This window comes from Ornithorhynchus anatinus, chromosome 4 (assembly GCF_004115215.2).
Source record: "Ornithorhynchus anatinus isolate Pmale09 chromosome 4, mOrnAna1.pri.v4, whole genome shotgun sequence".
NCBI classification, from domain to species: Eukaryota; Metazoa; Chordata; class Mammalia; order Monotremata; family Ornithorhynchidae; genus Ornithorhynchus; species Ornithorhynchus anatinus.
This window is the reverse complement of record NC_041731.1, coordinates 7,891,248-7,915,874: the sequence shown is the minus strand read 5'-3', so window position 1 is coordinate 7,915,874 and position 24,627 is coordinate 7,891,248. Positions and strand designations below refer to the sequence as shown.

The 24,627-nt window shown below is 50.7% G+C and overlaps 1 protein-coding gene across 4 annotated transcripts in view; it reads right to left on the bottom strand.

Moving 5' to 3' along the window:
- ARHGAP39 (Rho GTPase activating protein 39) overlaps positions 1-24,627 on the bottom strand; it is a 278,167-nt gene that overhangs the window by 15,338 nt on the left and 238,202 nt on the right. For all 4 annotated transcript variants that reach the window (XM_029062655.2, XM_039911686.1, XM_029062658.2 and 1 more), the window contains one exon: positions 6,544-6,617. In XM_029062655.2, coding sequence (XP_028918488.1) covers positions 6,544-6,617 — 74 coding nt within the window. The remainder of the gene's footprint in view (positions 1-6,543; positions 6,618-24,627) is intronic.

Sequence of the window (24,627 nt, the reverse complement as noted above, 5' to 3'; positions counted from 1 at the left end):
AGCTGCTAAGTGGTAGAGCCGGGATTCAAACCCATGACCTCTGACTCCCAAGCCCGGGTTCTTTCCACTGAGCCACGCTAACTGATCCATCCTCTTAGACCGGATGCCATCTCTGCCTCAACCTCAGCTGCTCACTGACTGCGTGACTTGCAGAGATGGAATTAGAACTCAGGTCTGACTCCCAGGCCCAGGCTCTATTAATGAATGTTGGTATTTGTTAAGCGCTTACCATGCGCAGATCACCGTTTTAAGTGCTGGGGTAGATACAGGGTCATCGGATTGTCCCTCGTGAGGCTCAGTCTTCATCCTCATTTTACAGATGAGGCAACTGAGGCACAGAGAAGTGAAGTGACCTGTCCACAGTCACGCAGCTGACAAGTGGCAGAGCCGGAATTCGAACCCATGACCTCTGACTCCCAAGCCTGGGCTCTTTCCACTGAGCCACGCTGCTTCTCTATCCATTAAGCTGCGCTGCCTCTGCTCGAGAACTCTAACCAGGCACCAAGACACCCTTTCTCAGCCCAAGCCACTGGGGAGGGAGAGTCGGTCTCAGGGGGCAATCGATAATAATAACGTTATTGGTTAGGCGCTTACTACGTGCCAAGCACTGTTCTAAGCGCTGGGGCACAAGGTAATACAAGGTAATCAGGTTGTCCCACGTAGAGCTCACGGTCTTCATCCCCATTTTACAGATGAGGGAACGGAGGCCCCGCGAAGTGAAGTGACTTGCCCGAGGTCACAAAGCTGACAAGCGGCGGGGCCGGGATTAGAACCCATGACCTCTGACTCCCTAGCCCGGGCTCTTTCCACTGAGCGATCAGTGGGCAGTACTTTGGTAGGGTTATTGGTGAGATTCACCTCTCCCCTTCGGAGAAGCCCTCGATGTTAAGCAGAGGCTCACTGATCCCTCTGCGGTGGGATAAATAGAGAGTAAACCAAATCAGCATGTCGCCGGGAGGATTTTCAATTAAAAACCAGTTCCCAGGGCACAGCCCGTAATAAAGAACGGTGAAAATGTCACGGTCTCTCCCAATCAACATTCTGCCCCACTTAAAATCTGATTACCTTCCATTATTTATAGCACTAACCACTGGCTGCTGGGGTACCGAGAAGGAGTAGGGAAAAGTGAATGCGCTTAACCCTCTCCGTACAATCGATCGATGTATTTACTGAGCACGTACTGTACGCACAGCACTGGGCTAAGCGCTTGGGAGAGTACAGTTCAACTGAGTTGGGTAATAATAATAATAGTAATGGTGGTATTTGTTAAGTGCTTACTATGTGCAAAGCACTGTTCTAAGCGCTGGGGGATACAAGGTGATCGGGTTGTCCCACGTGGGGTTCACAGTTTTAATCCCCATTTTACAGATGAGGGAACTGAGGCACAGAGAAGTGAAGCGACTTGCCCACAGTCACACAGCTGGCAAGTGGCGGAGCCGGGATTCGAACCCACGACCTGTGACTCCCAAGCCCGGGCCCTTTCCACTGAGCCACGCTGCTTCTCATGTAAACATGTTCCCTGTTCACAGGATTAGAGCAGCGTGGCGTAGGGGCAAGAGCCCGGGCTTGGGAGTCAGAGGACGTGGGTTCTAATCCCGACTCCGCCACGTATCGGTTGTGCGACGTGGGGCACGTCGCTTAATTTCTCTGTGCCTCAGTTACCTCATCTTTAAAATGGGGATTAAGACCTGGGACAACCTGATAACCTTGGATCTACCCCAGCGCTTAGAACAGTGCTTGGCATATAGTAAGTGATTAACAAAATCACCGTGGCTCAGTGGAAAGAGCACGGGCTCGGGAGTCAGAGGTCATGAGTTCGAATCCCGGCTCTGCCACTTGTCAGCTGTGTGACTGTGGGCGAGTCACTTTACTTCTCTGTGCCTCAGTGACCTCATCTGTAAAATGGGGATTAACTGTGAGCCTCATGTGGGCCAACCTGATGACCCTGTATCTACCCCAGCGCTTAGAACACTATTACGGGCTCTCGTTATATCCCGGCTAGACTACTGTGTCAGCCTTCTCTCTGACCTCCCTTCCTCCTCTCTCGCCCCGCTCCGGTCTATTCTTCACTCCGCCGCCCGGCTCATCTTCCCGCAGAAACGATCTGGGCATGTCACTCCCCTTCTTAAACAACTCCAGTGGTTGCCTATCGACCTCCGCTCCAAACAAAAACTCCTCACTCTAGGCTTCGAGGCTCTCCATCACCTTGCCCCTTCCTACCTCTCCTCCCTTCTCTCTTTCTACCGCCCACCCCGCACGCTCCGCTCCTCCGCCGCCCACCTCCTCGCCGTCCCTCGGTCTCGCCTATCCCGCCGTCGACCCCCGGGTCACGTCCTCCCGCGGTCCCGGAACGCCCTCCCTCCTCACCTCCGCCAAACTGATTCTCTTTCCCTCTTCAAAACCTTACTTAAAAATCACCTCCTCCAAGAGGCCTTCCCAGACTGAGCTCCTCCTCCCCCTCTACTCCCTCTGCCATCCCCCCTTTACCTCTCCGCAGCTAAAGCCTCATTTTCCCCTTTTCCCTCTGCTCCTCCACCTCTCCCTTCCCATCCCCACAGCACTGTACCCGTCCGCTCGACTGTATATATTTTCGTTACCCTATTTATTTTGTTAACGAATTGTACATCGCCTTGATTCTATTTAGTTGCCATTGTTTTTACGAGATGTTCTTCCCCTTGACGCTGTTTACTGCCATTGTTCTCGTCTGTCCGTCTCCCCCGATTAGACTGTAAGCCCGTCAAACGGCAGGGACTGTCTCTATCTGTTGCCGACTTGTTCATCCCAAGCGCTTAGTACAGTGCTCTGCACATAGTAAGCGCTCAATAAATACTATTGAATGAATGAATGAATAGAACAGTGCTCTGCACATAGTAAGCGCTTAACAAATGCCAACATTATTATTATTATTATTATTATTATTGGAGCTCATCCTTTAGACTGTGAGCTCGTTGTGGGCAGGGAATGTGCCTGTTTATTGTACCGCTGTACTCTCTCAAGCGCTTAGTACAGTGCTATGCACACAGTAAATGCTCAATAAATACCACTGATTTTTATAAAAAATTAATGGTATTTAAGTGCTTACTAAGTGCCAGGCACTGTCCCAAGTGCCGGGGTAGATACAAGCTAATCAGGATGGACGCGGTTCCTGTCCACATAGGACTCTCGGTTTTCATCCCCATTTTACAGACGAGGGAACTGAGGCAGCGAGAAGCGAGGTGAGTTGCCCAAGGTCACACAGCAGACGAGTGGTGGAGCCGGGATTAGAACCCAGGTCTGGTGGTTCCCACTAGGACACGTTGCTGCTTCTCTGATGGATTGATTGACTCTGACTCTCTGCCTGAGCTGCTCCGGGCAGGCACTGAGCTCCACCAATGCCTAGGGGGAGGCCACTCCCAGCGGACTCTAAAGCAGAAGCAGCGTGGCTCAGTGGAAAGAGTACAGGCTTGGGAGTCAGAGGTCACGGGTTCGAATCTCGGCTCTGCCACTTGTCAGCTGTGTGACTGTGGGCAAGTCACTTCACTTCTCTGTGCCTCAGTTACCTCCCTCATCTGGAAAATGGGGATGAAGACTGTGAGCCTCACGTGGGACAATCCGATTACCCCGTATCTACCCCAGCGCTTAGAACAGAGGTCTGCACATAGGAAGCGCTTAACGAATACCAACATTATTACTCCTGGAAGATTTCTGCTGGCCCCTGAAAATCCCAAATCAGCAGCTCTCCCGGGGATTGGGGGGAAAGTAGCTCAATGCAACGGTTTCTTTGCCACCTTCCACTTGTGCGACGCTTCAGGCCTGCCAGGCCCGGAAGAACTGCAGGAGGCAGCAGAGCTCCAGACACGACCTTTTCAGGAACAGCGGAATCCCAGGAACAAAGAAGGGGAAGAGTTCGGGCGAAAGGGGTGTGATGATCACCCCAACTCGCCTCACGGGGAGAACCCAGAACCTGCTACACCACCTAAAAACTCACTGCTGGGACCGATCTTCCGGGGGAAAACTCATCTCCATTACCCTATTCAGCTGGGGGTTATACTGTGCTTTCCCAAATGTCTAGTACAGTCCTCTGCGCACAGGAAGCGCTCCATAAATATGATTAACTGGCGGCTCCGCTGGGAATAGAGCCAGTTCCAGGGGCGGAGGGAAAAAAGAGGAAGGGGCTAGTTAAATGGTGGGGAGGGAGGGAGAGGGCCCTGAGCCATTTTAAGGAAGAGTTGGGAGCGAGAGAACCCGGGGATGGGATGTTGCGGAAGAGGTCTCCACGTTGGGAGCCAGAGGCTAGGATCCCTGAGGAGTGAGGATCCCTCCCCGGAGAGGATAGACCATTTGTGGGGAGCGGCAGCCGTTTGGTCCTGGCATCCGGAAATCCCAAGGGGAGGATCTAGAGGGGGTGAACTTGGAACTGGGGTACCCTGAGTTGAATGGAGCGGAGGAATGTGGTCTCGGGGAGGGGGTGGGGGAGAGTGAGTGGAAGGTTAAACCTTGAGGAGAAGGGGTTAGATCAAAGAGATGGGTGGTTTTGTTGAAACACAATTTATCTTTGCTGCCGAATGATATCTGTTAAGGGTCGATCTATTTCGCTATTACCAATCAGCTAGAGCACTCTGTCTAGATTTGGTAGGGGGCCCGAACGGCTCCTGGTTTTCAGGAGTTTGCCCGCGAAGCTCGGAGACGGGAAGAAGGGAGATACGGCCCCTTCCAAGCTTCCTGCAGCTTCGGGAGGGCAAGAGGACAGCTGCTGGACACCCCCGTCCCCACCTAAATATCCTCTGGGTTCAGAGTGATGATGTGAGAATCCAGGAATGGGGGTAGTGATCTCTAAGAGATGGAGGTTTGGGGTTCCCTTTGTGGAAGCCCCCAATTTTCACCCATTTCTAGAGGGGAAGATCTTGAGGGCAGGCCTAGTGGCTCCAGGGGCTATTTTGGCTGGGAGGTGGGCTGAGGGGAGAAAGTTGCCCCAAGAACAGAGTCACAGGAAGTGAATAAGGAGAGCGAGACTAAGCGGCCGGCAAGTACACACTCTCCCGGTCCCATCCAGTCCTGCATTAGTTTTGTTGGGACCAACTTGGATGACAATAACAACAATCATTATAATGATAAGAAAAATGGCATTTCTTAAGTGCACACTATGTGCCAAGCACTCGTACTAAGTTCTGGGGTAAATACCGGGTAGACACAGTTCCTGCCCACATGGGGGCCACAGTCTAAGGGGGGGAGAATGGCTATTTAATCCTCATTTTACAGATAAGGAAAGCGGCACAGAGAAGAGCCCAGAGTCGCAAGCGGCAGAGGCAGGATTAGAGCCCAAGTCTTCTGACTTTCCGTCCTCTGATTTTTCCACTAGACCATGCTGCCTCTCTCCTCCCTGTTAGGCCAAGGCTAATTGAAAAGACAATTGCCCCTGCCCCTTGAGGGAGGCCCCTTGGGAACCCAAAAAGAAAGCTGACCTGAGGAAAACCAGAATCAAGTGAACTGCATGGTTTTCTCCTTCCAAAGACTTTAACAAGGTTGGAGTGAGGGAAAACATCAGCTGGGAAACGCAGGGTGGGGGCAGAATCCGTTGACTTCCATTATATAGGTGGGGAAGTCGAGTCAGAGGCAAATTTACGATTAGGACAAGCTCAGCTCTCTGAGCAACCTGTCTTATTATTAATCACCAAATCATCCAGGCTCCTGGCCGACTTGCGGTAAAAAGCCGAACTCCAGCGGCCACTCACTCAACCGCTCGCTTCTCATTTCTGCATCGTCAACCGAAGGGAAAAACAACCTCCGCTCGGAGAGAACAGAGCGTGATGAGGCAGGAGTCTCCACTGGGTGGGACACCATTTCGGCCCTCCCTCACAAGATCTGTCGGTTGTTGAATCAGTTCTGTGTCTGAACGAAAGGTTAACAGGATACTGTCACATGAATGAGGCCTTCATGGCCCAACTCATGACAGATTTCATTTCAATTGCAGAGGCTTCTGGGTCCAGAGGGGAGGACTGGCTGACGGGCTGGTGGGTGGACGGGTGGGTTGCCAGACTGAGCCAAGTGAAGGGCCCTTCTGTTGATGATGAAGCTTTTCCCAACCCGAATTAGCCTGCCAGAGTTAACCTCTTCCTTAGCGAGCTAGCACAAGGATCACGGCTTCTACCTCTCCTTTACCCTCCCAAGCACTGAGACTTTCGATAGCTCCCTCTGAGAATTACCCAGCTGGACCCCCCTCCCGCAACAAACCCAGAGATCACCCCTGAAATATCCCGGCAAGCTCAACCCAGATTTGAACTCCCCTCGAAGAGGGCTCCACGCGTGTTCATGCCGTGGGCCAGCCAACTGCAGCCTTGGCTTTGGAAAGTCTCCACCTCCGGACGGTAACATGCTCGGGGAGAGTCCTTTCATCACCTTCTCCAGGCCTCCCTCCCTTATCCGTGTCTAATCCCACCTGGGTATTCTCTCCCAGGGCTCAGTACAGCGCTCTGCACAGTTAGGGCTTTATAAACGCTAGTACTACTTAGGCCACCTCCCGACACTTTGAAAATCCACATGAAAAGGCAGAAAAAGGGCCGATACCTTCTTTGCTCCCGTCAAGGCTGCCTTCTGGAGCTTGTTGTAACAATACTTGGCGTATGTGCTTATTGCTACCCCTATAAGGAAAAACAAAACAGGGTCAAAATGGGAATCAGAGCAGAAGAAAGGGAATCTCAGTCTCCAATTTCAGGATGGCCAGAATCTCCCAAAGCCGTCAGCTTAGGACGGGACCGTTCTGGGAGTCGGAAAGCCCCCCCTCCCACCCCCGCCCGATACCAGCCAGTGTTGAAGGAGGGGAGGAAGATGTGCGGGAGGCATACGTTTTCACAGAGACAAAATGTGAGGGAAGTCTGAATAGCTGGCTTTCCAGGCAAGAGTTGTCAAACATTCCCACTGTTACCATAAAGGCCCAGAAATCAATGGCCCTCAGTTGACATGTTTTGGGCCTTATTTTGAAAATGGCAATATTCCAGCTGGCTCTCTCGTATGGAAGGGAGACAATTCTCCGATCATTAACCCCTTCCATCAGCCCGACAGAGATTCGGGGTAACCGTGAATTAAGGCGTAACCCAGGGCAGGCTGCTGCCGGGTTAGGGAACCCCACTCTGAGTTCTGTGGGTTCTCGTTCCTGGGGGCGGGCTCTGGATCACGGGATGCTCTTTCCAGCCCATAAGAGTGGAGAGCCAAACTGAAGAGTGATGGAAACACGAAACGACACCCCACATCTCCAATCATCACATTCAACTACAATCATGATCGACGGAGTTAGAGCAGTTTCACTTTTGATCTTACAAGCTGGAAATGCAGGGCGGTGAGGGTGGGGTAGGAATGAGAGATCAGTTTGTTTAGCATGGAAAGATTTCACAAGCACAGTGAACATGGAGGACCGAAATCCAAGCTCCGAAGGGTGGCGGAAGCTGCTCTTGATGACAGGAGACAAAAGAGAAAAGGAGTCAGTAGTCGCCAGAAATGGCAGCGTCAGAAGTTGAGCTTTGGTTAACGAACTGCACAGATGCAGCTAAGCTTTATTAAGCCCCTAGGAAAAAGATTAATCTGAGAGATACCGGATTTGATGTTCTGTGGAGAGGCTTTTGTAAAAATACGTCATCAGCTGAGTGCCAACCCTCTCCAAAGGAAGCTGCAAACCAAGGGCAAAATCCTGCTGTTAAATCCACATCTCCATCCCAACACTCTGCTCTCTGTGAGGGCCATTTGGGGCCTGGCTCAGGGCGGGGAGAAAGGGGAAGAGAGCAACAGGTAGTGAGGCCAAGAACCGTCAAATCTGGCGGGCCGACTGAGTCCGAAATGCGGGCACCGTCAGGCCCGGTGAACAGTGGCCTATTTCAAGTCAGAATCACTGGTAGCTTTTAACGGGACCCGCTTATAAACCCCTGACTGTCATGCCTACGTGCGGCTAAAAATCCCTACTCTCCCACTGCCCTTTCCTCCTCCTTCGGAGACCTGCAAGGCAAAGAATGCAAGGGGAGGGACTCTGGCTCCATAACTCTCTCCTGAGGGGAAGTGAGAATTATCTGATTTTAGTTGTTTCTTCCAAATAAATAGCTGGCCTCAGTTACAGCGAGGCTGCTTTCAGAGAAGCCAAAACCTCACCCGTCATCCGAGGGGGAACGGACCGGGGGAATGCAATAGCTGCCTGCTCCAGTCCGAGGCTGGCCCGCTTCTACCCGATCCCCCCCGAGCCTGGCTGCCCCAAACCTGAGGCATCTTCTGCACCGGGAACTCTGTGCCTGAATGAGAGGAGCAGTGGTTTAAATTAGGGTGGACCGGGGTAGAACCAGCTCTCCAGAACCTTGATCTAGGAATGACCGCTTTCCCCATCCCAATCTCCCAGCCATGCTTCTGTGGCATTAGAAAAAAGGAAGATATTTTCAATAAACCCAAACCTCTACCTAGAAGAGATTTCTTTCTAAAAATTTTCAGTTCCCAGTCAGGCTAGATAAAGTTCTAATTTCCTTTGGGAACTCTTCTCATCCATCTCACTTCACGTACTCCCCTTTCCCGCAAGAGTTCAGCAAGCTGGCTTTCCATTAGGATCCTATGAGACGCTCCTGTTCAACTCTGCCCAGGGGGAGGGATTCTGCCTCAGCTGGATAGGATGATCACCGGGGGGCAGGGCCAGATTCTTCCCGATGAGAGTGGGCTACTTCCCCCAAACCCGAGTGCCCTTTTCTGTGCAATTTCCTTGGGTTTGGGTGATGAGGCAAGCAGCGTGGCCTGTCGGAAAGAGCCCGGGCCTGGGAGTTGGAGGACCTGGGTTCCGATCCCTGCTCTGTCGGCTCCTTGCCGTGTGATCTTGGGCAAGTCACTTCACTTCTATATATCTCAGTTTCCTCATACGTAAAATGGGGATTAAATCCTACTTGTTCTTATTTAGACTTTGAGCCCCACGTGGGACAGCGACTACGTCCAACCGGATTACCTTCTATCTTCCCCAGCGCTTAGTACGATGCCTGCCAATTAGTAAGTGCCTAATAAATATCATTATTATTATTAGGAAGCCCAGACATCAGTGCTTCCTCCAAACTGGCGTCACCAGTCACGTATTAATTCCACTTACTCAGCAGGAGACCTGACTTTTTTTTCCAGTAGATAGTCAATCTACAAAGTAAACCAGTCAGGGTTATCTTTGTGAGTTATACAAGACTTCCCACCAAATGCCTGCTAAAATGCAGAGGCAGTGTATTACATCTATTGAGAAAGTATTGCCGTTCTCTAACGCTTTTATAATATTCTCCATAAAGAGTAATGCTCGGCACATAGAAAGCACTCAACAAATACCATCATTATTAATATTACTGTTGTGTCTGCCAATCACGACTCATTCTGCTTCCTCCAGAACTATCCTCTGCAAACCTGGTCCATTACTTCCAAAGGCTAATGTCTGACTTCCTGGATCAGGTCCTGCCTGGTGACACCAGGACCCTGGGGGTCGTCTGGGCCTGGTAGCATGTAGGACAATCACTGTAGGTAGAGGTTTGGGTTTGTTAAGAGGTTACTATGTGCCAAGCACCATTCTAAGTGCTGGGATAGATGCAAGGTGATCAGGTTGTCCCATGTGGAGCTCACAGTCTTTTACAGAGGAGGTAACTGAGGCACAGAGAAGTTAGGTGACTAGCCCAAAATCACACAAAAGACAAGTGGCAGAGCCGGGATTAGAACCCACGTCCTCTGACTACCAAGCCCCGGTTCTTTCCACTAAACCATGCTGCTTCTCTAATGAATCACTGTTTCCATCTCATCCTCATAGAGCTTGCTCATTGGGCAGAATTTGGCCCTCTGCCTGGTAATCATCAGGACCCCTTTACTCCTTCCTGATCGGGGCCACAATTGTTTTCTTCCAGCTCCTTAAACATCACCTCAGATGTTTCGATCCACGCTCCCCGAGAGGAACCTGAAGCCATTAATTGTATACAATACAACCAACTCAGCTAGCACATCCTGTGCCCGGCATGCTCAACACATCCATTAAAGCTGTGGAAGGAAAGGTTTGCAGTTTTCTGGGAGACAAAACCTTCCAGCCATCAGAATTTTTCGACAGCCCTGCAACTACGCTAGTGGATGATTCTACTTCCAGGGTAGCTTTCCTCTCCCAGGACATTCTGAAGAACAAATGAAATGGCAAACTATCTCAGTCGGAATAGGAGAGGGTGACCAGAACCGTACGAAGCCAGAAACTCACGTGACCAGAAACTGTCCTGTCTCCTGATTTGCCATAAAACTCATAGGGCCCAACTTTTCCATCAAATACACAGCCGACTCCAGTCCTGGATTAAGGGAATCCCTGGGCTGCCCGTTCTAAACAGCTCCCTTTTTTGGTCTCTCTGCACCGTCCCTTCCTCATCAGTTTATTCTGTTGACAATTTTTTTTTTACGGTACTTGTTAAGCACTCACTATGTGCCGGGCACTCTACTGCACTGGGGTAAATACAAGTTAATCAGGTTGGACGCAGTCCCTGTCCCACATGGGACTCACAGTCTTAATCCACATTCTACAGGTGAGGCACAGAGAATTTTAAGTGACTCGCCCAAGGTCATAAGACAAGTGGCAGAGCCGGGATTAGAATTAGAAGAGGACCATGTTCCTGCTAAGCCTAACGCACAAGTGTAATCTTTGCTGAATGTCAGATCCTGGAGAAATGCAGGAAATAACCTTTGAGGCCTCTATACGATACGTGTAGACTTTACCACCACTTGGCTCTGGCAACGACAGAAAAGAGTCTGGTTGCCCCAAGAAGTTTATTAAGATCCCAAGATTACACTTGGGATGATACGTCTGACTACTTTGGAACCGAAGGGATGCAGTGGGAGCCTCTCCCCCTCGGGCAGAGTTTTGCACTACACTGCCTCCTTCAATCTATTCAACCCAGCCTCGCTTGAGGACGCAACAAGGAATCCTGAAGCTGCTATCAAAATATGAATCTGATTCTCTGGGAAAATTTTAAGCCAACTCTAATCCTCCCTACCTTCTCTTTCTGGGAGTTGGTTTCAATAGAGATGAAGGTACCCTGAACATGAGTCTTACAGGGACTACATTTGATAGAAAATATCGTTTTACTCAAACTGAGGTATGAAGGCCAACTATGTATGTTGTTGACGATGACAGTGATGAAGAACCCCTTCAGAAATGAAAAGAAAAAGGTCTCCGTGGATCCCCGGGTATATAAAGTGGAAAGGGAAACAGAGAGACACAATTTGGTTTATTCCCAAATTCTGGAATTCTGTCTTGAGCCTGGGCCATCAGGAAAGTGCTGAGAGACTCGAAAGGGTATAGAAATAAGCAATACTCATCGTATCGCCGAGCGGCTGGAGAGATGACATAGCAGTGATTAAAGTAGGAGAGGTTGGACATTCCTCAGTGTGGGGAAAGGGGCACCCAGAAGATTCATGGATAGTGGACAGAGCACGGGCCTGGAAGTAAGAAGGAGCGTGATTCTAATTCCAGCTCCACCACTTGTCTGCTGGGCAAGTCACTTAACTTCTCTGTGCCCCAGTTCTCTCATCTGTAAAATGGGGGTAAAGACTGGGAGCCCTGTGAGGGAGAGGGACTACTTCTAACTTAATTAACTTGTATCTACCCCAGGGCTTAACACACTGACTAAGAGAGTAAGTATCTAATGAATACCATTAAAAAGAAGCCCAGAATTTTCTCGAGGCAGCAGTGGAGCCCATCTACTTTCTGGCTAAAGTAGACCTAGTCAAGTTTGGGCAATTTCTGATTTTCCAGCTCCACCTCCTTAAATCCGCAGGAGCCCATTTTTGAGCAGCCCACACGTTCAATTCATCAAACAGAGGGGAAAGAAAGCGGCAACAGAGAACCACCCTGGCTGTGAGGAAGAGCATTTTCGCCAACCTCGGTGGCAGGCGGTAATTAGACGTTTAATCTGATTAGAAGGTAGGATCTCAGGGTTCCGAGTCCTCTCAGGACCAGATGGCTTTGTTTAGCTCAGGTGGAACTCAACGATCCACACTTAACACCACCCGGGCTGCGTAGAGGCCTCCTACTGTAGGTGCCTTTCGAATCTGGTCATTGCCACAGCTACCTGCAAGCTGAGATCATTTTCCAGGCAGCGTGGGCGGCTGCCAAATGAATGGAAGCAAAACTGGGGTGGTGCAAGCCGACCAGGCTCTCTTGGCCTTTTATTTCTCTAAATTTAGCTTCTTCCAAACCCAGGGCCCGGTCTAGTTCTTATGCTTTATACTAGTTATCGTCTCGCCTGTCTGGCGAGAAACATAAGGTCTTCTGCTACGCAGATGCGAAGCTTTCCTCCTTGCAAATGGGGCAGATTTCTTTCTAATTCCCTCTCTCCCTTGACAAAACAATTTCGTCGGGTGAAAGAAACCACCTTCTTCTTCAGGAACGGCCAGAGATGTATCGAGGAGGAGCGTGGCCTAGTGGGAGTCAGAAGACCTGGGTTCTAATCCCGGCTCTGCCACGCACCTGCTCTGTGACCTTGGACAAGTCACGTAAGTTTTCTGTGCCTCCGGTTCCTCATTTGTAAAATGGGGATTCAGTCCTCCCTCCCTTCTACTTACAGTGTGAGTCCCATGTGGGACAGAGACTGTGTCCGACCTGATTAACTCGTGACTACCTCGGCGCTTAGAACAGTGTTTCTCACGCAGTAAGCGCTTAAAAAATACCGTATTCATCATCATCATCATCATCTCTGGAAAATAATGAACTAAGCCACCTGTCTGTCTCTCCTCTGGTTTCACGGGCTGGGCACTGTGATTTTACATGGGCTGTGTTTACCAATGAGACTCGTTTGGGTAGAGTCTAGCAAGAAAACACGCAATTCAGTGTTTCTGCTCCATCTGACAACCCAGTGAAACACTGGGACAATTTCCCTTGTCCCTTGCGTATTTCCCCAAGGAAGAGATTCCCATTTCAAAATCTTTGGCAATAACCTTGAAGACTTCAAGGACCTACTGTCTCTGGCAACTGTGCTTGGGAGATGAGTGGAAGAAGTTATTCTGACATGAACTTTGCTCTCTGGGGACTGAGAGATCAAGGCCTCCAAACTGATACAGAAGCAAAGAAAGAAAGGAACATACGTTTACAATCATTCCTAGGTAAAGCAAAAAATTCACACAGAGGTATATCTGTATTTGAAGAAGACTGGCTTATTTTTGGTAGACTGAGTGCAATGCTCACAAGACATCAAGATTCAGCTCAAATCGAAGGAATTTAGGGCTACTGTGTTGGTCCTACCATAAGAATCCCGTGTGGCTTCTAGAGCAGTTTCAGCAATAGACTTGTAAGCTCGTTGTGGGCAGGGAATGTGTCTGTTTACTGCTGTATTGGACTCTCTCAAGCGCTTAGCGGTGTTCTGCACACGGTAAGCGCTCAATAAATACGACTGAGTGCATGCATTTATGTGAAATAATGAGCAAAGAGTATAATAATGAGTACAGAGTTGATGACAGAGTCATAAACAAAGAGATCCTGGAAAAACCACTGACCGCTACCAGCGTCAAAGCGAAGCTCGACACAATACATCTTCCTTGGGGGAGCACGGAAGGAGAATGGACAACAGGCTACCCAAACGACTCCTATAGCGGGAGTAGGGTTTCTGATGGTTTCCGGCGATTTGGGGAAATTCCAGCTCTCCTTTGGCCAATCCTAGGTTGACTGCCAGGGGAGTCGTGCACCCTGTTGAGGTTGTGTCATGGGGAGCTGCCCTCTGCAGTTGTGCAGTTCTTTTGGAGACGATGAGAACAAGGATGGGGATTGAACCCCAGAAGATAGTGGTAACTCCCAGCTGTGCAAAGGGTCCAAACCTACCCAGCAAACTGCCCAACTGCCAGGAGGACTATAATAATAATAATAGTATTTGTTAAGCATTTACTGTGTGCCAGGCGCTGTACTAAGCACTGGGGTGGATACAAGCTTCCTTTCCTTGGCTTCAATTCAAGCATTCTACCCCTCCCAGTCTCAGCAGATGAAATGAAATTCAGCCAGCCAGGGATTTCCCTCAATCTGCTACTCATTCATTCATTCATTCATTCAATGGTATTTATTGAGTGCTTACTGTGCGCAGAGCACTGTACTAAGCGCTTGGGAAGTACAAATCGGCAACAGATAGAGGCAATCCCTACCCAACAACGGGCTCACGGTCGGCTACTCGACAGCGGAGTCGACCGCAGAATCTTTAAGAGTCTCACAGGGGCCCATGGCTACAGGAGACCACAAACCCCCCCACCCCTAGAGATCAGACCAAGTCCATTCTCCCCTCTAGGCCTGAGTGTTTCTCCTTACCCTAGTTGGAAAAGTCCCCGGTAGGAAGCTGCCAACAACTTTCCTGAGAACTTTATACCCCAAAGATCTCACCCTCAGAAAAAGTCTCCGGAGATAAGCCCCGCTGTTTCTGCCTTCCCTCTGAACAACAGCCCAATCTTTCTCCCTCTCCTGGGGCCCTTCTTCCAACAATCTGAACTGAGAGGGTTCACGCCCTTAGCCTCTCTTTCCTTTCAAAGCAATCCCTCCCATAGAGACCGCCACATTGTTGTTTTTTCAGTTCAGCGGGCTCCATCTCCCAGGATATCTTTGGCTTTCTGGAATGGAGGTATCTAACGAGGCTTCCTCCGCCTCTTAACCCCACAGAGTCCCCCCATCGTGCCCCTGGAACTGTGTTCTCGTCCCCCCCGGCCCGGCCACCTGGGCTCCTTTTCTACATTTCCTTCCTATTTTGCTCTGCCACTTTATTATTTTGGTATTTATTGAGCACTTCCTCCGTACAAAGCATTGTACCTTGGCGTTCGGGGGAACATAAAACTATCGGTAAGACATTTCAGGCTAATTAGCGCTTCACGGGGGACGGGACAGATGACGGATCATAAAGAACTTCCAAAATCGGCAGCTGTGAGCAGGGTTAGTGACGCTGTTATTTATGATTTCTTCCAGCAAGAGGCCGAATGCAATCCAATGGAGCCCTTTGTTGATCCACCGGGGAGGGTGGCCCTAGGATCACCGGCCTGGGCAGGAAATAATTGGAGAAGCATTTGAGGGAGTAGGGCCTGCCACTCCCAGCTGCCTGGAAAACTGGATTCCTGGGCTCAAAAGGTCTTCGAGGGCAGGGATCGAGCCCATCTGCTCTATTGTATTCTCCCAAGTACCTAGTACAGTGCTCTGCACAGAGTAAGCGCTCAAATACTCCTGATCGATTGGCTGAGTTCCCCCTATAACCAGGTAGAGCCCTTGGTTCGTTTACAGGATGCCAGAGCTCACTTCAGCCCGGCAGAGTCTGGCTATCTCCCCGCACGCCCCCCTCAACACTGGAGAGAAATGGACTCTGTCTCTCCAAGAGCTGTGGGTGGTATTGTTGTCCCTACTTTACTTTCCGGGTGGGCCAAGAACCTGCCAGGGAAGGCTCTGGGCTTTGTTTTCTTCATCAGATGAGTGCTGAGCAGCAGACTGGCAACCTCTCCTGGCCACCTAACTGCAAGAGCAACAGGCAGATGCTGTGGATCTGGAGCCAAGGATTCTCCCTTTGTGATAGGAAAACCATAAATCAGGAGGGCCAGTAAATCGCGACGTACGGCCGCGAGAAAGCCCGACCCTGCAGATCACCCGCTTCTGCTCCCGCCCCCCCAGACTCCAGGCTGACGTGAACTGGGAAATTCCCACAGATACTCGGAGCGACTCCGGCACAGTGTCCAGTTGGCTGCTCTGTTAGGAAGGGGAAAGGAAAAGGCGGGGGCGTTCCCTGATCGAGAACCTCGTCGGAAGTACCGGATTGCCTCTGTGCCAGAATCCCTGAGGCCTTTGACTAGGTTGTCTGCTCACTAGGCTCTGCTCGATATTAGTTCACCTGGTAAGGATCATGCGGCCGTGCCATCTATGCGACGGGCAGAGTACAGGATGTCGTGACCCTGGAGGCCGAGAAAGGGCCACATACTACCATTTCCAAGTTGTGGAGTGAAAACCCCGGGGAAGACACTGGTGTTTTGGTCACTTGGGAGGTGAGAGGATAAGAGCCTGCAGAGAGCTGGTGTGAAAGCATCAGCATTGGGAAAGTGGCCCTTTCCTTTCCCTGTCCGCTGGTGGTAATGGAGGACAAAAACAGGGCCCGGGGTAGTGGGGAAGGGTTAGATGAATGTTTAATTCTAAAAACAGCAATTACTAAGTGACTGGAAAAAAAAGACAACGTTCCTCTGTTCTGCACCACGCTTCCTCCCCATGATCGGCCTGGGAAAAAAACGCAGGGAAAGCAAAGGCAGCATTTTCTGACCTTCCCCAAGGGCAGCCATTTTGCCGAGAACAGGCGGCTGCCATGAATTACACAAGACAGTTGGCTGGTGAGAGCCTCTAGAAGGAGCCTTGACACCTACCCAATTTTCATCCAGCCTAAAATTTCAATTCCAACACAAAACAAACAACCATTTAGAATTTCACAACCCGAGGTTTGGCTTTGAGTTCCAAGCTTCGAGCCTATAGCGGGCCGTAGACCTCCCACTTGGGGGCTGGGAGGAGGGCACTCAGCCCAAACCAAGTGGACTTGAAACAGCGAACTCTTCAAGGAACAAATAAAGACTTCCTCCCTCCCACGGCTTCAGTTACTGATCCCCAAATCTACCTCTCCAGCTTGGCCACTCTCCTTTTTTGCATCTCACATTTCCTCCTGCCTTCAGGATACCTCTCCTGGGATGTCCCACTGACACCTCAAATTAACACGTCTGAGACAGAACTCCTCGTCTTCCCACCCGAACCCTGTCCTCCTCCGGACTTTCCCATAACTGTAGACAACACGACTATCCACCCTGTCTCATAAGACCGTATCTTCAACTCACCTCTCTCATTCAACCCATATACCCGGTCTGTTACCAAATCCTGTCGGTTCTACTCTCACGTCTCTGGAATTCACCCCTTCCTTTCCAAACCAACGGCTATTTGGCTAATCTTGGTGGTTCTCATATCCCACCTTGACTACTGCGTCCTTCTCTGCGCTAGCCATTCTGCCCCCTATCTCTCCCTTCTCCGAGCATACTTCACTCTACTGCCCGGATCGTTTTTCTAAAAAAACGCTCGGTCCACATGTCCCCGTCCACCCCATGTTTCTAAAGTTTGGTTTCCAGGGTCTGATCTGCCAGTCTTCGTGAGAGAGCTGGGACAGAGCTTCGCAAAAAGTAAGATGACCCAGTTTACGGGGACATTTCCCTGCTCAAGCCTCGGGAAGGGGATCTTGCCCCGGAGCATCCCGGAAGCCTGCTGAAGTCAAACTCACGGGAACCGAAGGCAAGTGGGAGTTCGACTTGTGGAAGAAAAGCTCACCCCGTGCGGCTACCCAAGCGTGTTCTCGGCTTCCAGAATGTGCCCAGTTCCCAGCTTCCTCTCACAGCCCAGACTGATCTTCGGGCAAGTAGGGATCGGCATTCAGACCGGAGCCTCCAGTGAGAATCGAGTGTTAATTCTGAAAGCCTTAATTACTGTTTTCCCACCTCCGAGCAGTTCCAAATGTCAAACACCTTCAGGATTTTATTCCTGGAATACTTGGGTGTGTTTTCAAGGTCTTTGGGAATCAATTCATAAAGAATGATCTTTAATGGCTTCAGATAGAAGAGGAGAGAGAAAAAGAAGGCTGATGGCACATTTTAATTTCATCCCACAGGTGGCCAGCAGAGCATAAGCAGCACAAACTCTAAATGAGATACAAGTCGGATTCAACTGGGGGCACGTCTATTTGATAATAGGACATCCAGATAATTATCTAATGAGCTTGAGCCGAAATCTGGGATCCAGGACTCTCAGCATCATTCCCCAACACTGGATTGATCTACTTGCCCTCTAAACTAACATGCCTCCCAACTCTGTTGTACTGTACTTTCCCGAGCTCTTAAGACAGTGCTCTGCACACAGCAAGTGCTCAATAAATGCCACTGGTTAACTGATTTCCAGGCGCTCTTGACCTGGGGAAAGTCACTGGCAGCGTGGTTCAGTGGAAAGAGCGTGGGCTTGGGAGTCAGAGGTCACGGGTTCTAATCCCGGCTCCACCACTAGTCAGCTGTGCGACCTCGGGCAAGTCACTTAACTTCTCTGTGCCTCAGTTGCCTCATCTGTCAAATGGGGATTAAAACTGTGAGCCCCACGTGGGACAACCTGTTCACCTTGTATCACCCAGCGCTTAGAACAGTGCTTTGCACATAGTAAGCGCTTAACAAATACCACAATTTATTTATTTATTCTGGTTCCAGGGCCCAAGAACTAGAGTGATGCCAGGAGAAGGCTGTGGGATTCTTAGAGGAAAATGTGCTTCCAACAGGTGTGACTCTTACAGTGACAGGTTACCCGCAACAATCTGCCTTCATATTCGCCAGGATTGAGAAACCACCAGCCAGCCTCATTCCGCTGGGTGTGCGGAGGGGTTGGGAGAGAGAGGGAGAGAGACAGAGTGTGTGGGTATGTGTAGGTTTAATTGGGGAGTGTGGCAAATTTTGGAGACTATGAGTATCTCTTTCATCCCCGATCCCTTCCCAGATGGTTTTGGCTGGAGGTAGGGACCCCACCACACTTAGTTTGGGAAGTTACAAGTGATCTCAGCCTTTGCCCTCCTACACATGACGCCAGGTTTAGACAGGATGTGTGGGAGGAATGCCAGGGGCTGGCCTTGGGCCTGAATTCCTTTCCAGACCTGGGCCATTCTGACCGCAGGTCATGAAATGAACGGGGCCGACCTGCAGCCCCTCTCATTTCCGGCTTCTGCTCCCTCCTTGGGAGAAAACCCACAGCCGCCGGGGGTGACGGGCGGCGCTGGAGGTGGTCCAGAGAAGAATAACGAAGCACAGAGCACTGACTGCGTGACGCCGCTGCTGGTTATTTACCTATTTATTTTACTGCAGGGATGAAGAGTCTCAATCCCGGCTCCCGGCGAATGGCATGTGCTGTGATATCCCTGGAGTTACAGGCTCAGAAGGGAATCAAGGAAAGGAGACTGTCTGAGCTGAGCTGCCCACTGGGGTCTCAGAGTCAGGCAGTTGAAGGCAGTGAAGAGATCAGGGAGGATGGGCCAGGAGAAGCAGCATGGCCTAGTGGATAGAGCCCGGGCCTTGGAGTCAGAAGGACCCGGGTTCTAATCCCGGCTCCGCCACGTGTCTGCTGTGTGAGCTTGGGCTAGTCGCTTCACTCCCCTGGGTTACCTCACCCATAAAATGGGGATTAAGGCTGTGAGCCCCACGTGGTACGGAGATTGTGGCCAACCCGATCTGCTGGAATCCACTCCGGTGCTTAGTACAGTGCCTGGCACATAGTAAGCGCTTTAAAAATACCATTATTATTATTAGTAGTATTATGAGGAGAGGTTCTTCTTTACGATTTGCTGTGTTCTTCCAGCATACTCCAGGTCAATAAACACAAAATCACTTATTCCTAACCAGAATGGAACTGTTAAAGCCCACAGGAAGAACCGTGGGTTAAAAAGGAGCATGTGGCAGCCGGGTGGGGCAGTGGCACATAATAAATGTAATAATGATCATGATGGTATTTGTTAAGCGCTTACTAGGTGCCCAGCACTGTTCTAAGCACTGGGGTAGACACAAGGTAATCGGGTTGTCCCACGTAGGGCTCCCAATCTTAATCCCCATTTTCCAGATGAGGTAACTGAGGCCCAGAGAAGTTCAGTGACTCACCCAAGGTCACACAGCGGACAAGCGGCGGAGCCAGGATTAGAACCCGCAACCTCGGACTCCCAAGTCCGGGCTCTTGCCACTCAACCCACGCTGCTTCTCACATGAGGCCCAAGGGAAAGAACCCTATGATCCGATCGGTCCATGATGGCCGAAGCCCGGTTAGGACCGGGGGATCGTGGCCGAGGGCCCGATTTGGGCAGCCCCTGCCTCGTGCTCGTCTCACCTCACTTCTGTCCGCACGCCCAGAAGCCGCCGGGGTGGGCTGGCTGGAAAGTCTGAAATTTCCCAACAGCCCCAGACCATCCGAAAGCCTTCCCGCTCTCTGATAACGAAGCGATAACCAACGCTGAGGCAGAGCCGCTGCGGCACGGACCGTGCCCTAGGCAACGGAAAAGCTGACTTCTCCAGAAACGTCTTCTCCTCGTGACTCTCGACTGGCTGGGCGCACATCTTAGGGCTACACATCTTGGTGAGAGACACACGGTGCCTCGGGGGCAAAAAGCCCGCCCGGTGGGTAACACATTATGAATCCCTCGGGAACCCGGTCGTATACTTTTGGAGTGATGCTAATAACCAGATCCATCTGGTGCCGGCACTGCCATCTTCTCAACCAATCTTATCTACTGAGCGCTTACTGTGTGCAGAGAACTGTGCTTGGGAGTGCGATATAACAAAATGATAGAGTTGGTAATAATAATAATGATAATAATACTCTTTCGTATTTGTTAAGCGCTTACTATGTGCCCGACACTAAGTGCTGGAGTAGATACAGGGTAGTCAGGTAGTCAGGTAGTCTAAAATCCACACTTTAGAGATGAGGTAACTGAGGCACCGAGAAGTGACTCGCCCAGTCACCCAGTTGACAGGTGGCGGAGCTGGGATTAGAACCCACGACCTCCGACTCCTAAGCCAGGGCTCTTTCCGCTGAGCCTCGGACATTCGCTGCCCAAGGTGAGCTTACGGACTAGAGGGGGAGACAGGTGTCAATATGAATTATTGAGATTATTGAGAATTACTATTCTGAATTATTGAGAAGCAGCGTGGCTCAGTGGAAAGAGCATGGGCTTGGGAGTCAGAGGTCATGGGTTCGAATCCCGGCTCCGCTTCTTGTCAGCTGTGTGACTGTGGGCAAGTCACTTAACTTCTCTGCACCTCAGTGACCTCATCTGTAAAATGGGGATTAAGACTGTGAGCGTCACGCGGGACAACCTGACTACCCTGTAACTACTCCAGCGCTTAGAACAGTGCTCTGCACATAGTAAGCGCCTAATAAATACCAACAATTATAGATATGCACTTAAGTGTTGCGGGGCTGAGGACGAGGTGAATAAATGCAGCAAATCAGGGCGGCGCAGAAGGGAGTGGGAGAAGAGGAAATGGGGAGCTTAGGGAGGGCCTCTTGGAGGAGATGGGCCTTCAATAAGGCTTTGAAGGTGGGGAGAGTCATTGTCCGTCGGATATGAGGAGGGAAGGAGTTCCAGGCCAGAGGAAGGATGTGGGCGAGAGGTTGGCGCTAAGACGAGATCGAGGTGGGGGGAGAAGCCTGGCATTAGAGGAGTGAAGTGTGCAGGCTGGATCGTAGTAGGGCAGCAGCGAAGCGAGGTGGGAGTCGGCAAGGTGATCGAGCGCTTTAAAGCCAACGGAAAGGAGTTTCTGTTTGACGCGGAGGTGGCTGGGTGACCACGGGAGGTTCCTGAGGAGGGGGGAAACGTGGACTGAACGTTTTCGGGGAAAGATGATCCGGGCACGTCTCCTGGAAGCCTAGTCCCCAGCCCCTTCTCTGTAGGGAACCTGAGAGGAAAGACTAATCAATGCCCAACTAGTTCTTCCAGAGGTCTAAGGAAATCAGCAGGCTTGTCCTGGATGGACAAGGCAATCCCATTTCCTTAGATATTTTGCCGCGAAGGAAGGGTGCAGCTGGAAAGAATGATTTTTTACCAGGTTTCTTTCCAAAGGGAGCTAGCCCAAGGTGAGGTTATAAATATTAATATGGAAAGCTTCAGCACCATGGCAACAGGTGCGGAACACGAGAGGAGAGAAATCAAATTGCTTAGCCTCTTCTAAATGGTTTTATTGATTAAATCTCAGGAATGGCTGTATGCCAATTCTGGGATTCTTTTATAAGAATATCCGTTAAGCTCTTACTGTGTGCCAGACACTCTACTAAGCACTGGGGTAGATACCAGCTAATCGGGTTGGACACAGCCCACATCCCACACGGGGCTCCCGCTCTTCACCCGCATTTTGCAGGTGTGGCGACTGAGGCACAGAGAAGTTACGTGACCTGTCTAAGGTCACACAGAGGGACGAGTGACCGAGCTGGGATTAGAACACTGGTCTCTCTGACGTCCACACCCGTGCTCTATGCACTAGGCGGTATTGCTTTCTAACGCCTTCCCTGAGAACCCCTGAAGCTGTTGCCTTTCTAGGGGCTGGTTGAAACACGAAGTCTGAAGAACCCCGGGAAGTAGCACGGCCTAGCGGGTAGAACACGGGCCTGGGAGTCAGAAGGACCTGGGTTCTAATCCCGCCTCCATCTGTCTGCTGTGTGACCGTGGACAAGTCACTCCACTTCTCCGTGCCTCATCTGCAAAACAGGGATTGAGGACACGAGCCCCACCCGGGACACGGGCTGGGTCCAGCCTGGTTAGCTTTTATCTACCCCAGCGCTTAGTAAAGTGCCTGGAAAATAGTAAGCGCTTCATAAATACCATCAAAACAAAAAGCAAACAAAAACCAAACCCTGAACCCCACAGCTCCAGCAGAAATAGCAATAAAAATGAGTCAACAGTGACAGGTTCCCCCTTTCTGCCCCGACTGGTATGAGTTCAGAGAGAGGCTTTAAAAACTGTGCCGAAGTGAGGAGCGTGGCAGTGAGCTGGGGGAGGGGAAGGGCTGGGTCGCAGCTGCACACTGCTGCATCACTGCAGCATTTCTCCCGGCTGGCCACAGTGTAGCATGCCTGCAGAAGGAGGGGGATTCTCAGGGATCCCACGTTACTCCTTTGCTGTCCTACGGCCCGCGGGCTTCTTCATCAGGGACTCTGGTGCCCGGGGCGATGTGGGGCTCTTGGTGGAGGGCATACGATATTAATATCAACCACTTACAATCGATGGGAGACAGATATTACAAAAAAAAAATTTTCAGGCAGGGGAACCAATCAAGTACAGAGATATATAGAGAAGGAGCGCGGCCTAGTGGATGGGCCTGGGAGTTGGAAGGACCTGGGTTCTAATCCCGGCTCCACCACTTCTCTGCTGCGTGACCTTGGACAAGTCACTTCATTTCTCTGGGCCTCAGTCAACTCACCTGTCAAATGGGAACATGTCGGTGAGCCCTATGTGGTACAGGCACTTTATCCAACATGATTAACTTGTATCTACCCCAGCATTCAGTACAGCATCTGGCACACAGTAAATGCCTAACAAATACCGTAAAAAGCCCCCAAAACACCGCAAGCCACTCTGCCTTGTTCTGCAGGAACATTCTAGAAGCTGTGAGGCCATTAATAGGGAATTAACCTGGAATCATCCACTTGCTCCCAGCCTGAAGAGCTCGATCTCAACACGGAGGGTCCAGCAAGTCACGAGAGCTCGGAAATGGGAGACTATTTGTGCTTCCCTGAGCCTAACTCTGTAGGGCTTGGCGATGATGGATAATAAAGATGTTGAGGCTCAACCTCTGCTGGGGAACAGAAACGAGCTGCACGTTGTGCAGGATGATTCTGACCTTGGCCCTTCGGTGGAAACTTAATCTCCTGGTGGGGGAGGTTCCGTTCTTTTGCGAAAGGGCTAAACGGATCGGCAAGGAGGGAAAGGGCATGCTAGGGCAGTCCTGATCTTCATTCATTCAGTCGTATTTTTTGAGCGCTTACTCTGGGCAAAGGGCTGTACTGAGCACTAAAAGGATGAGGGGCCATGAGGGGGCTGGCAGCCTGCAGCCAGGGCTAGCGGCCGGAGGTTTTGAGGAGGTCTGCAGGGAGGGAGTCATGGAAGGGAACAGAAAACTCCCCCAAATAGCCAAGTCCACTTTGGACCAGAAGGGCAGGTGGTGTGAGGTGAACTTTTTTTTTTAAATGTTTTTAAGGGATTAGTTAAGTGCTGATTATGTGCCAGGCACTGTACTGAGCGCCAGGGCAGATGCGAACTAATCAGGTTGGGACAAGTCCATGTCCCACATGGGGCTCACAGTCAATCCCCATTTGACAGATGAGAGAGCTGAGGTGCAGAGAGGTTGAGTGACTTGTCCAAGGTCACACGGCAGACAAGTGGCGGAGCCGGGATTAGAACCCATGACCTCGGACTCCCAAGCCGGGGATCTTTCCACTTAGCCACGCCGCTTCTAGAGAGAGCACTGTGCTCTCCCAAACACTTAGTGCGGTGCTCTGCACACAATAAGAGCTCAATAAATACAGCTGAATGAGGTGCTTGAAAAGCCACTGCCAAAAAGGTGCGTGAAGTACTTTGTAAATTCAAAGATCCCCAGGAATAATAAGATGATCTCTTTCTAGATTGCGACCTCCTTGTAGGCAGGGAATGTGTCCACCCACTCGGCTATACTGTCCTCTCCCAAGCGCTTACTTAGTCCAGTGCGCTGCACCCGGTAAGTGCTCAATAAATACGACTGATTGATTGATGCCAAAGTCTGGGAAAGTTCACTCCTCACAAATCAATCTGCCTTGGGGGTTAAGCTTGTCCAACTAGCCAATTCACCGTTGCCTTAGACCCACTGAGGGAAACCATTCCGGCTTTCAAGGGAGCGTTATCCATCGTCGGGGAGAGAATAACTTGCGATACGATCAACGTCCACGTTGGAGCCACATGATAAGTAAATCCCAATTTCACGCTTCAGAAAACGTGACCTATCTTCCAGTATCGAAAAATGCCACGGCCTAATTTACTCCAAGCCAACGCGATTTGTAAACTGAGGTTCGTTTACCCAAGATGAGATTCGTTAACGGACGAGACAGCACACGGATACTACAGT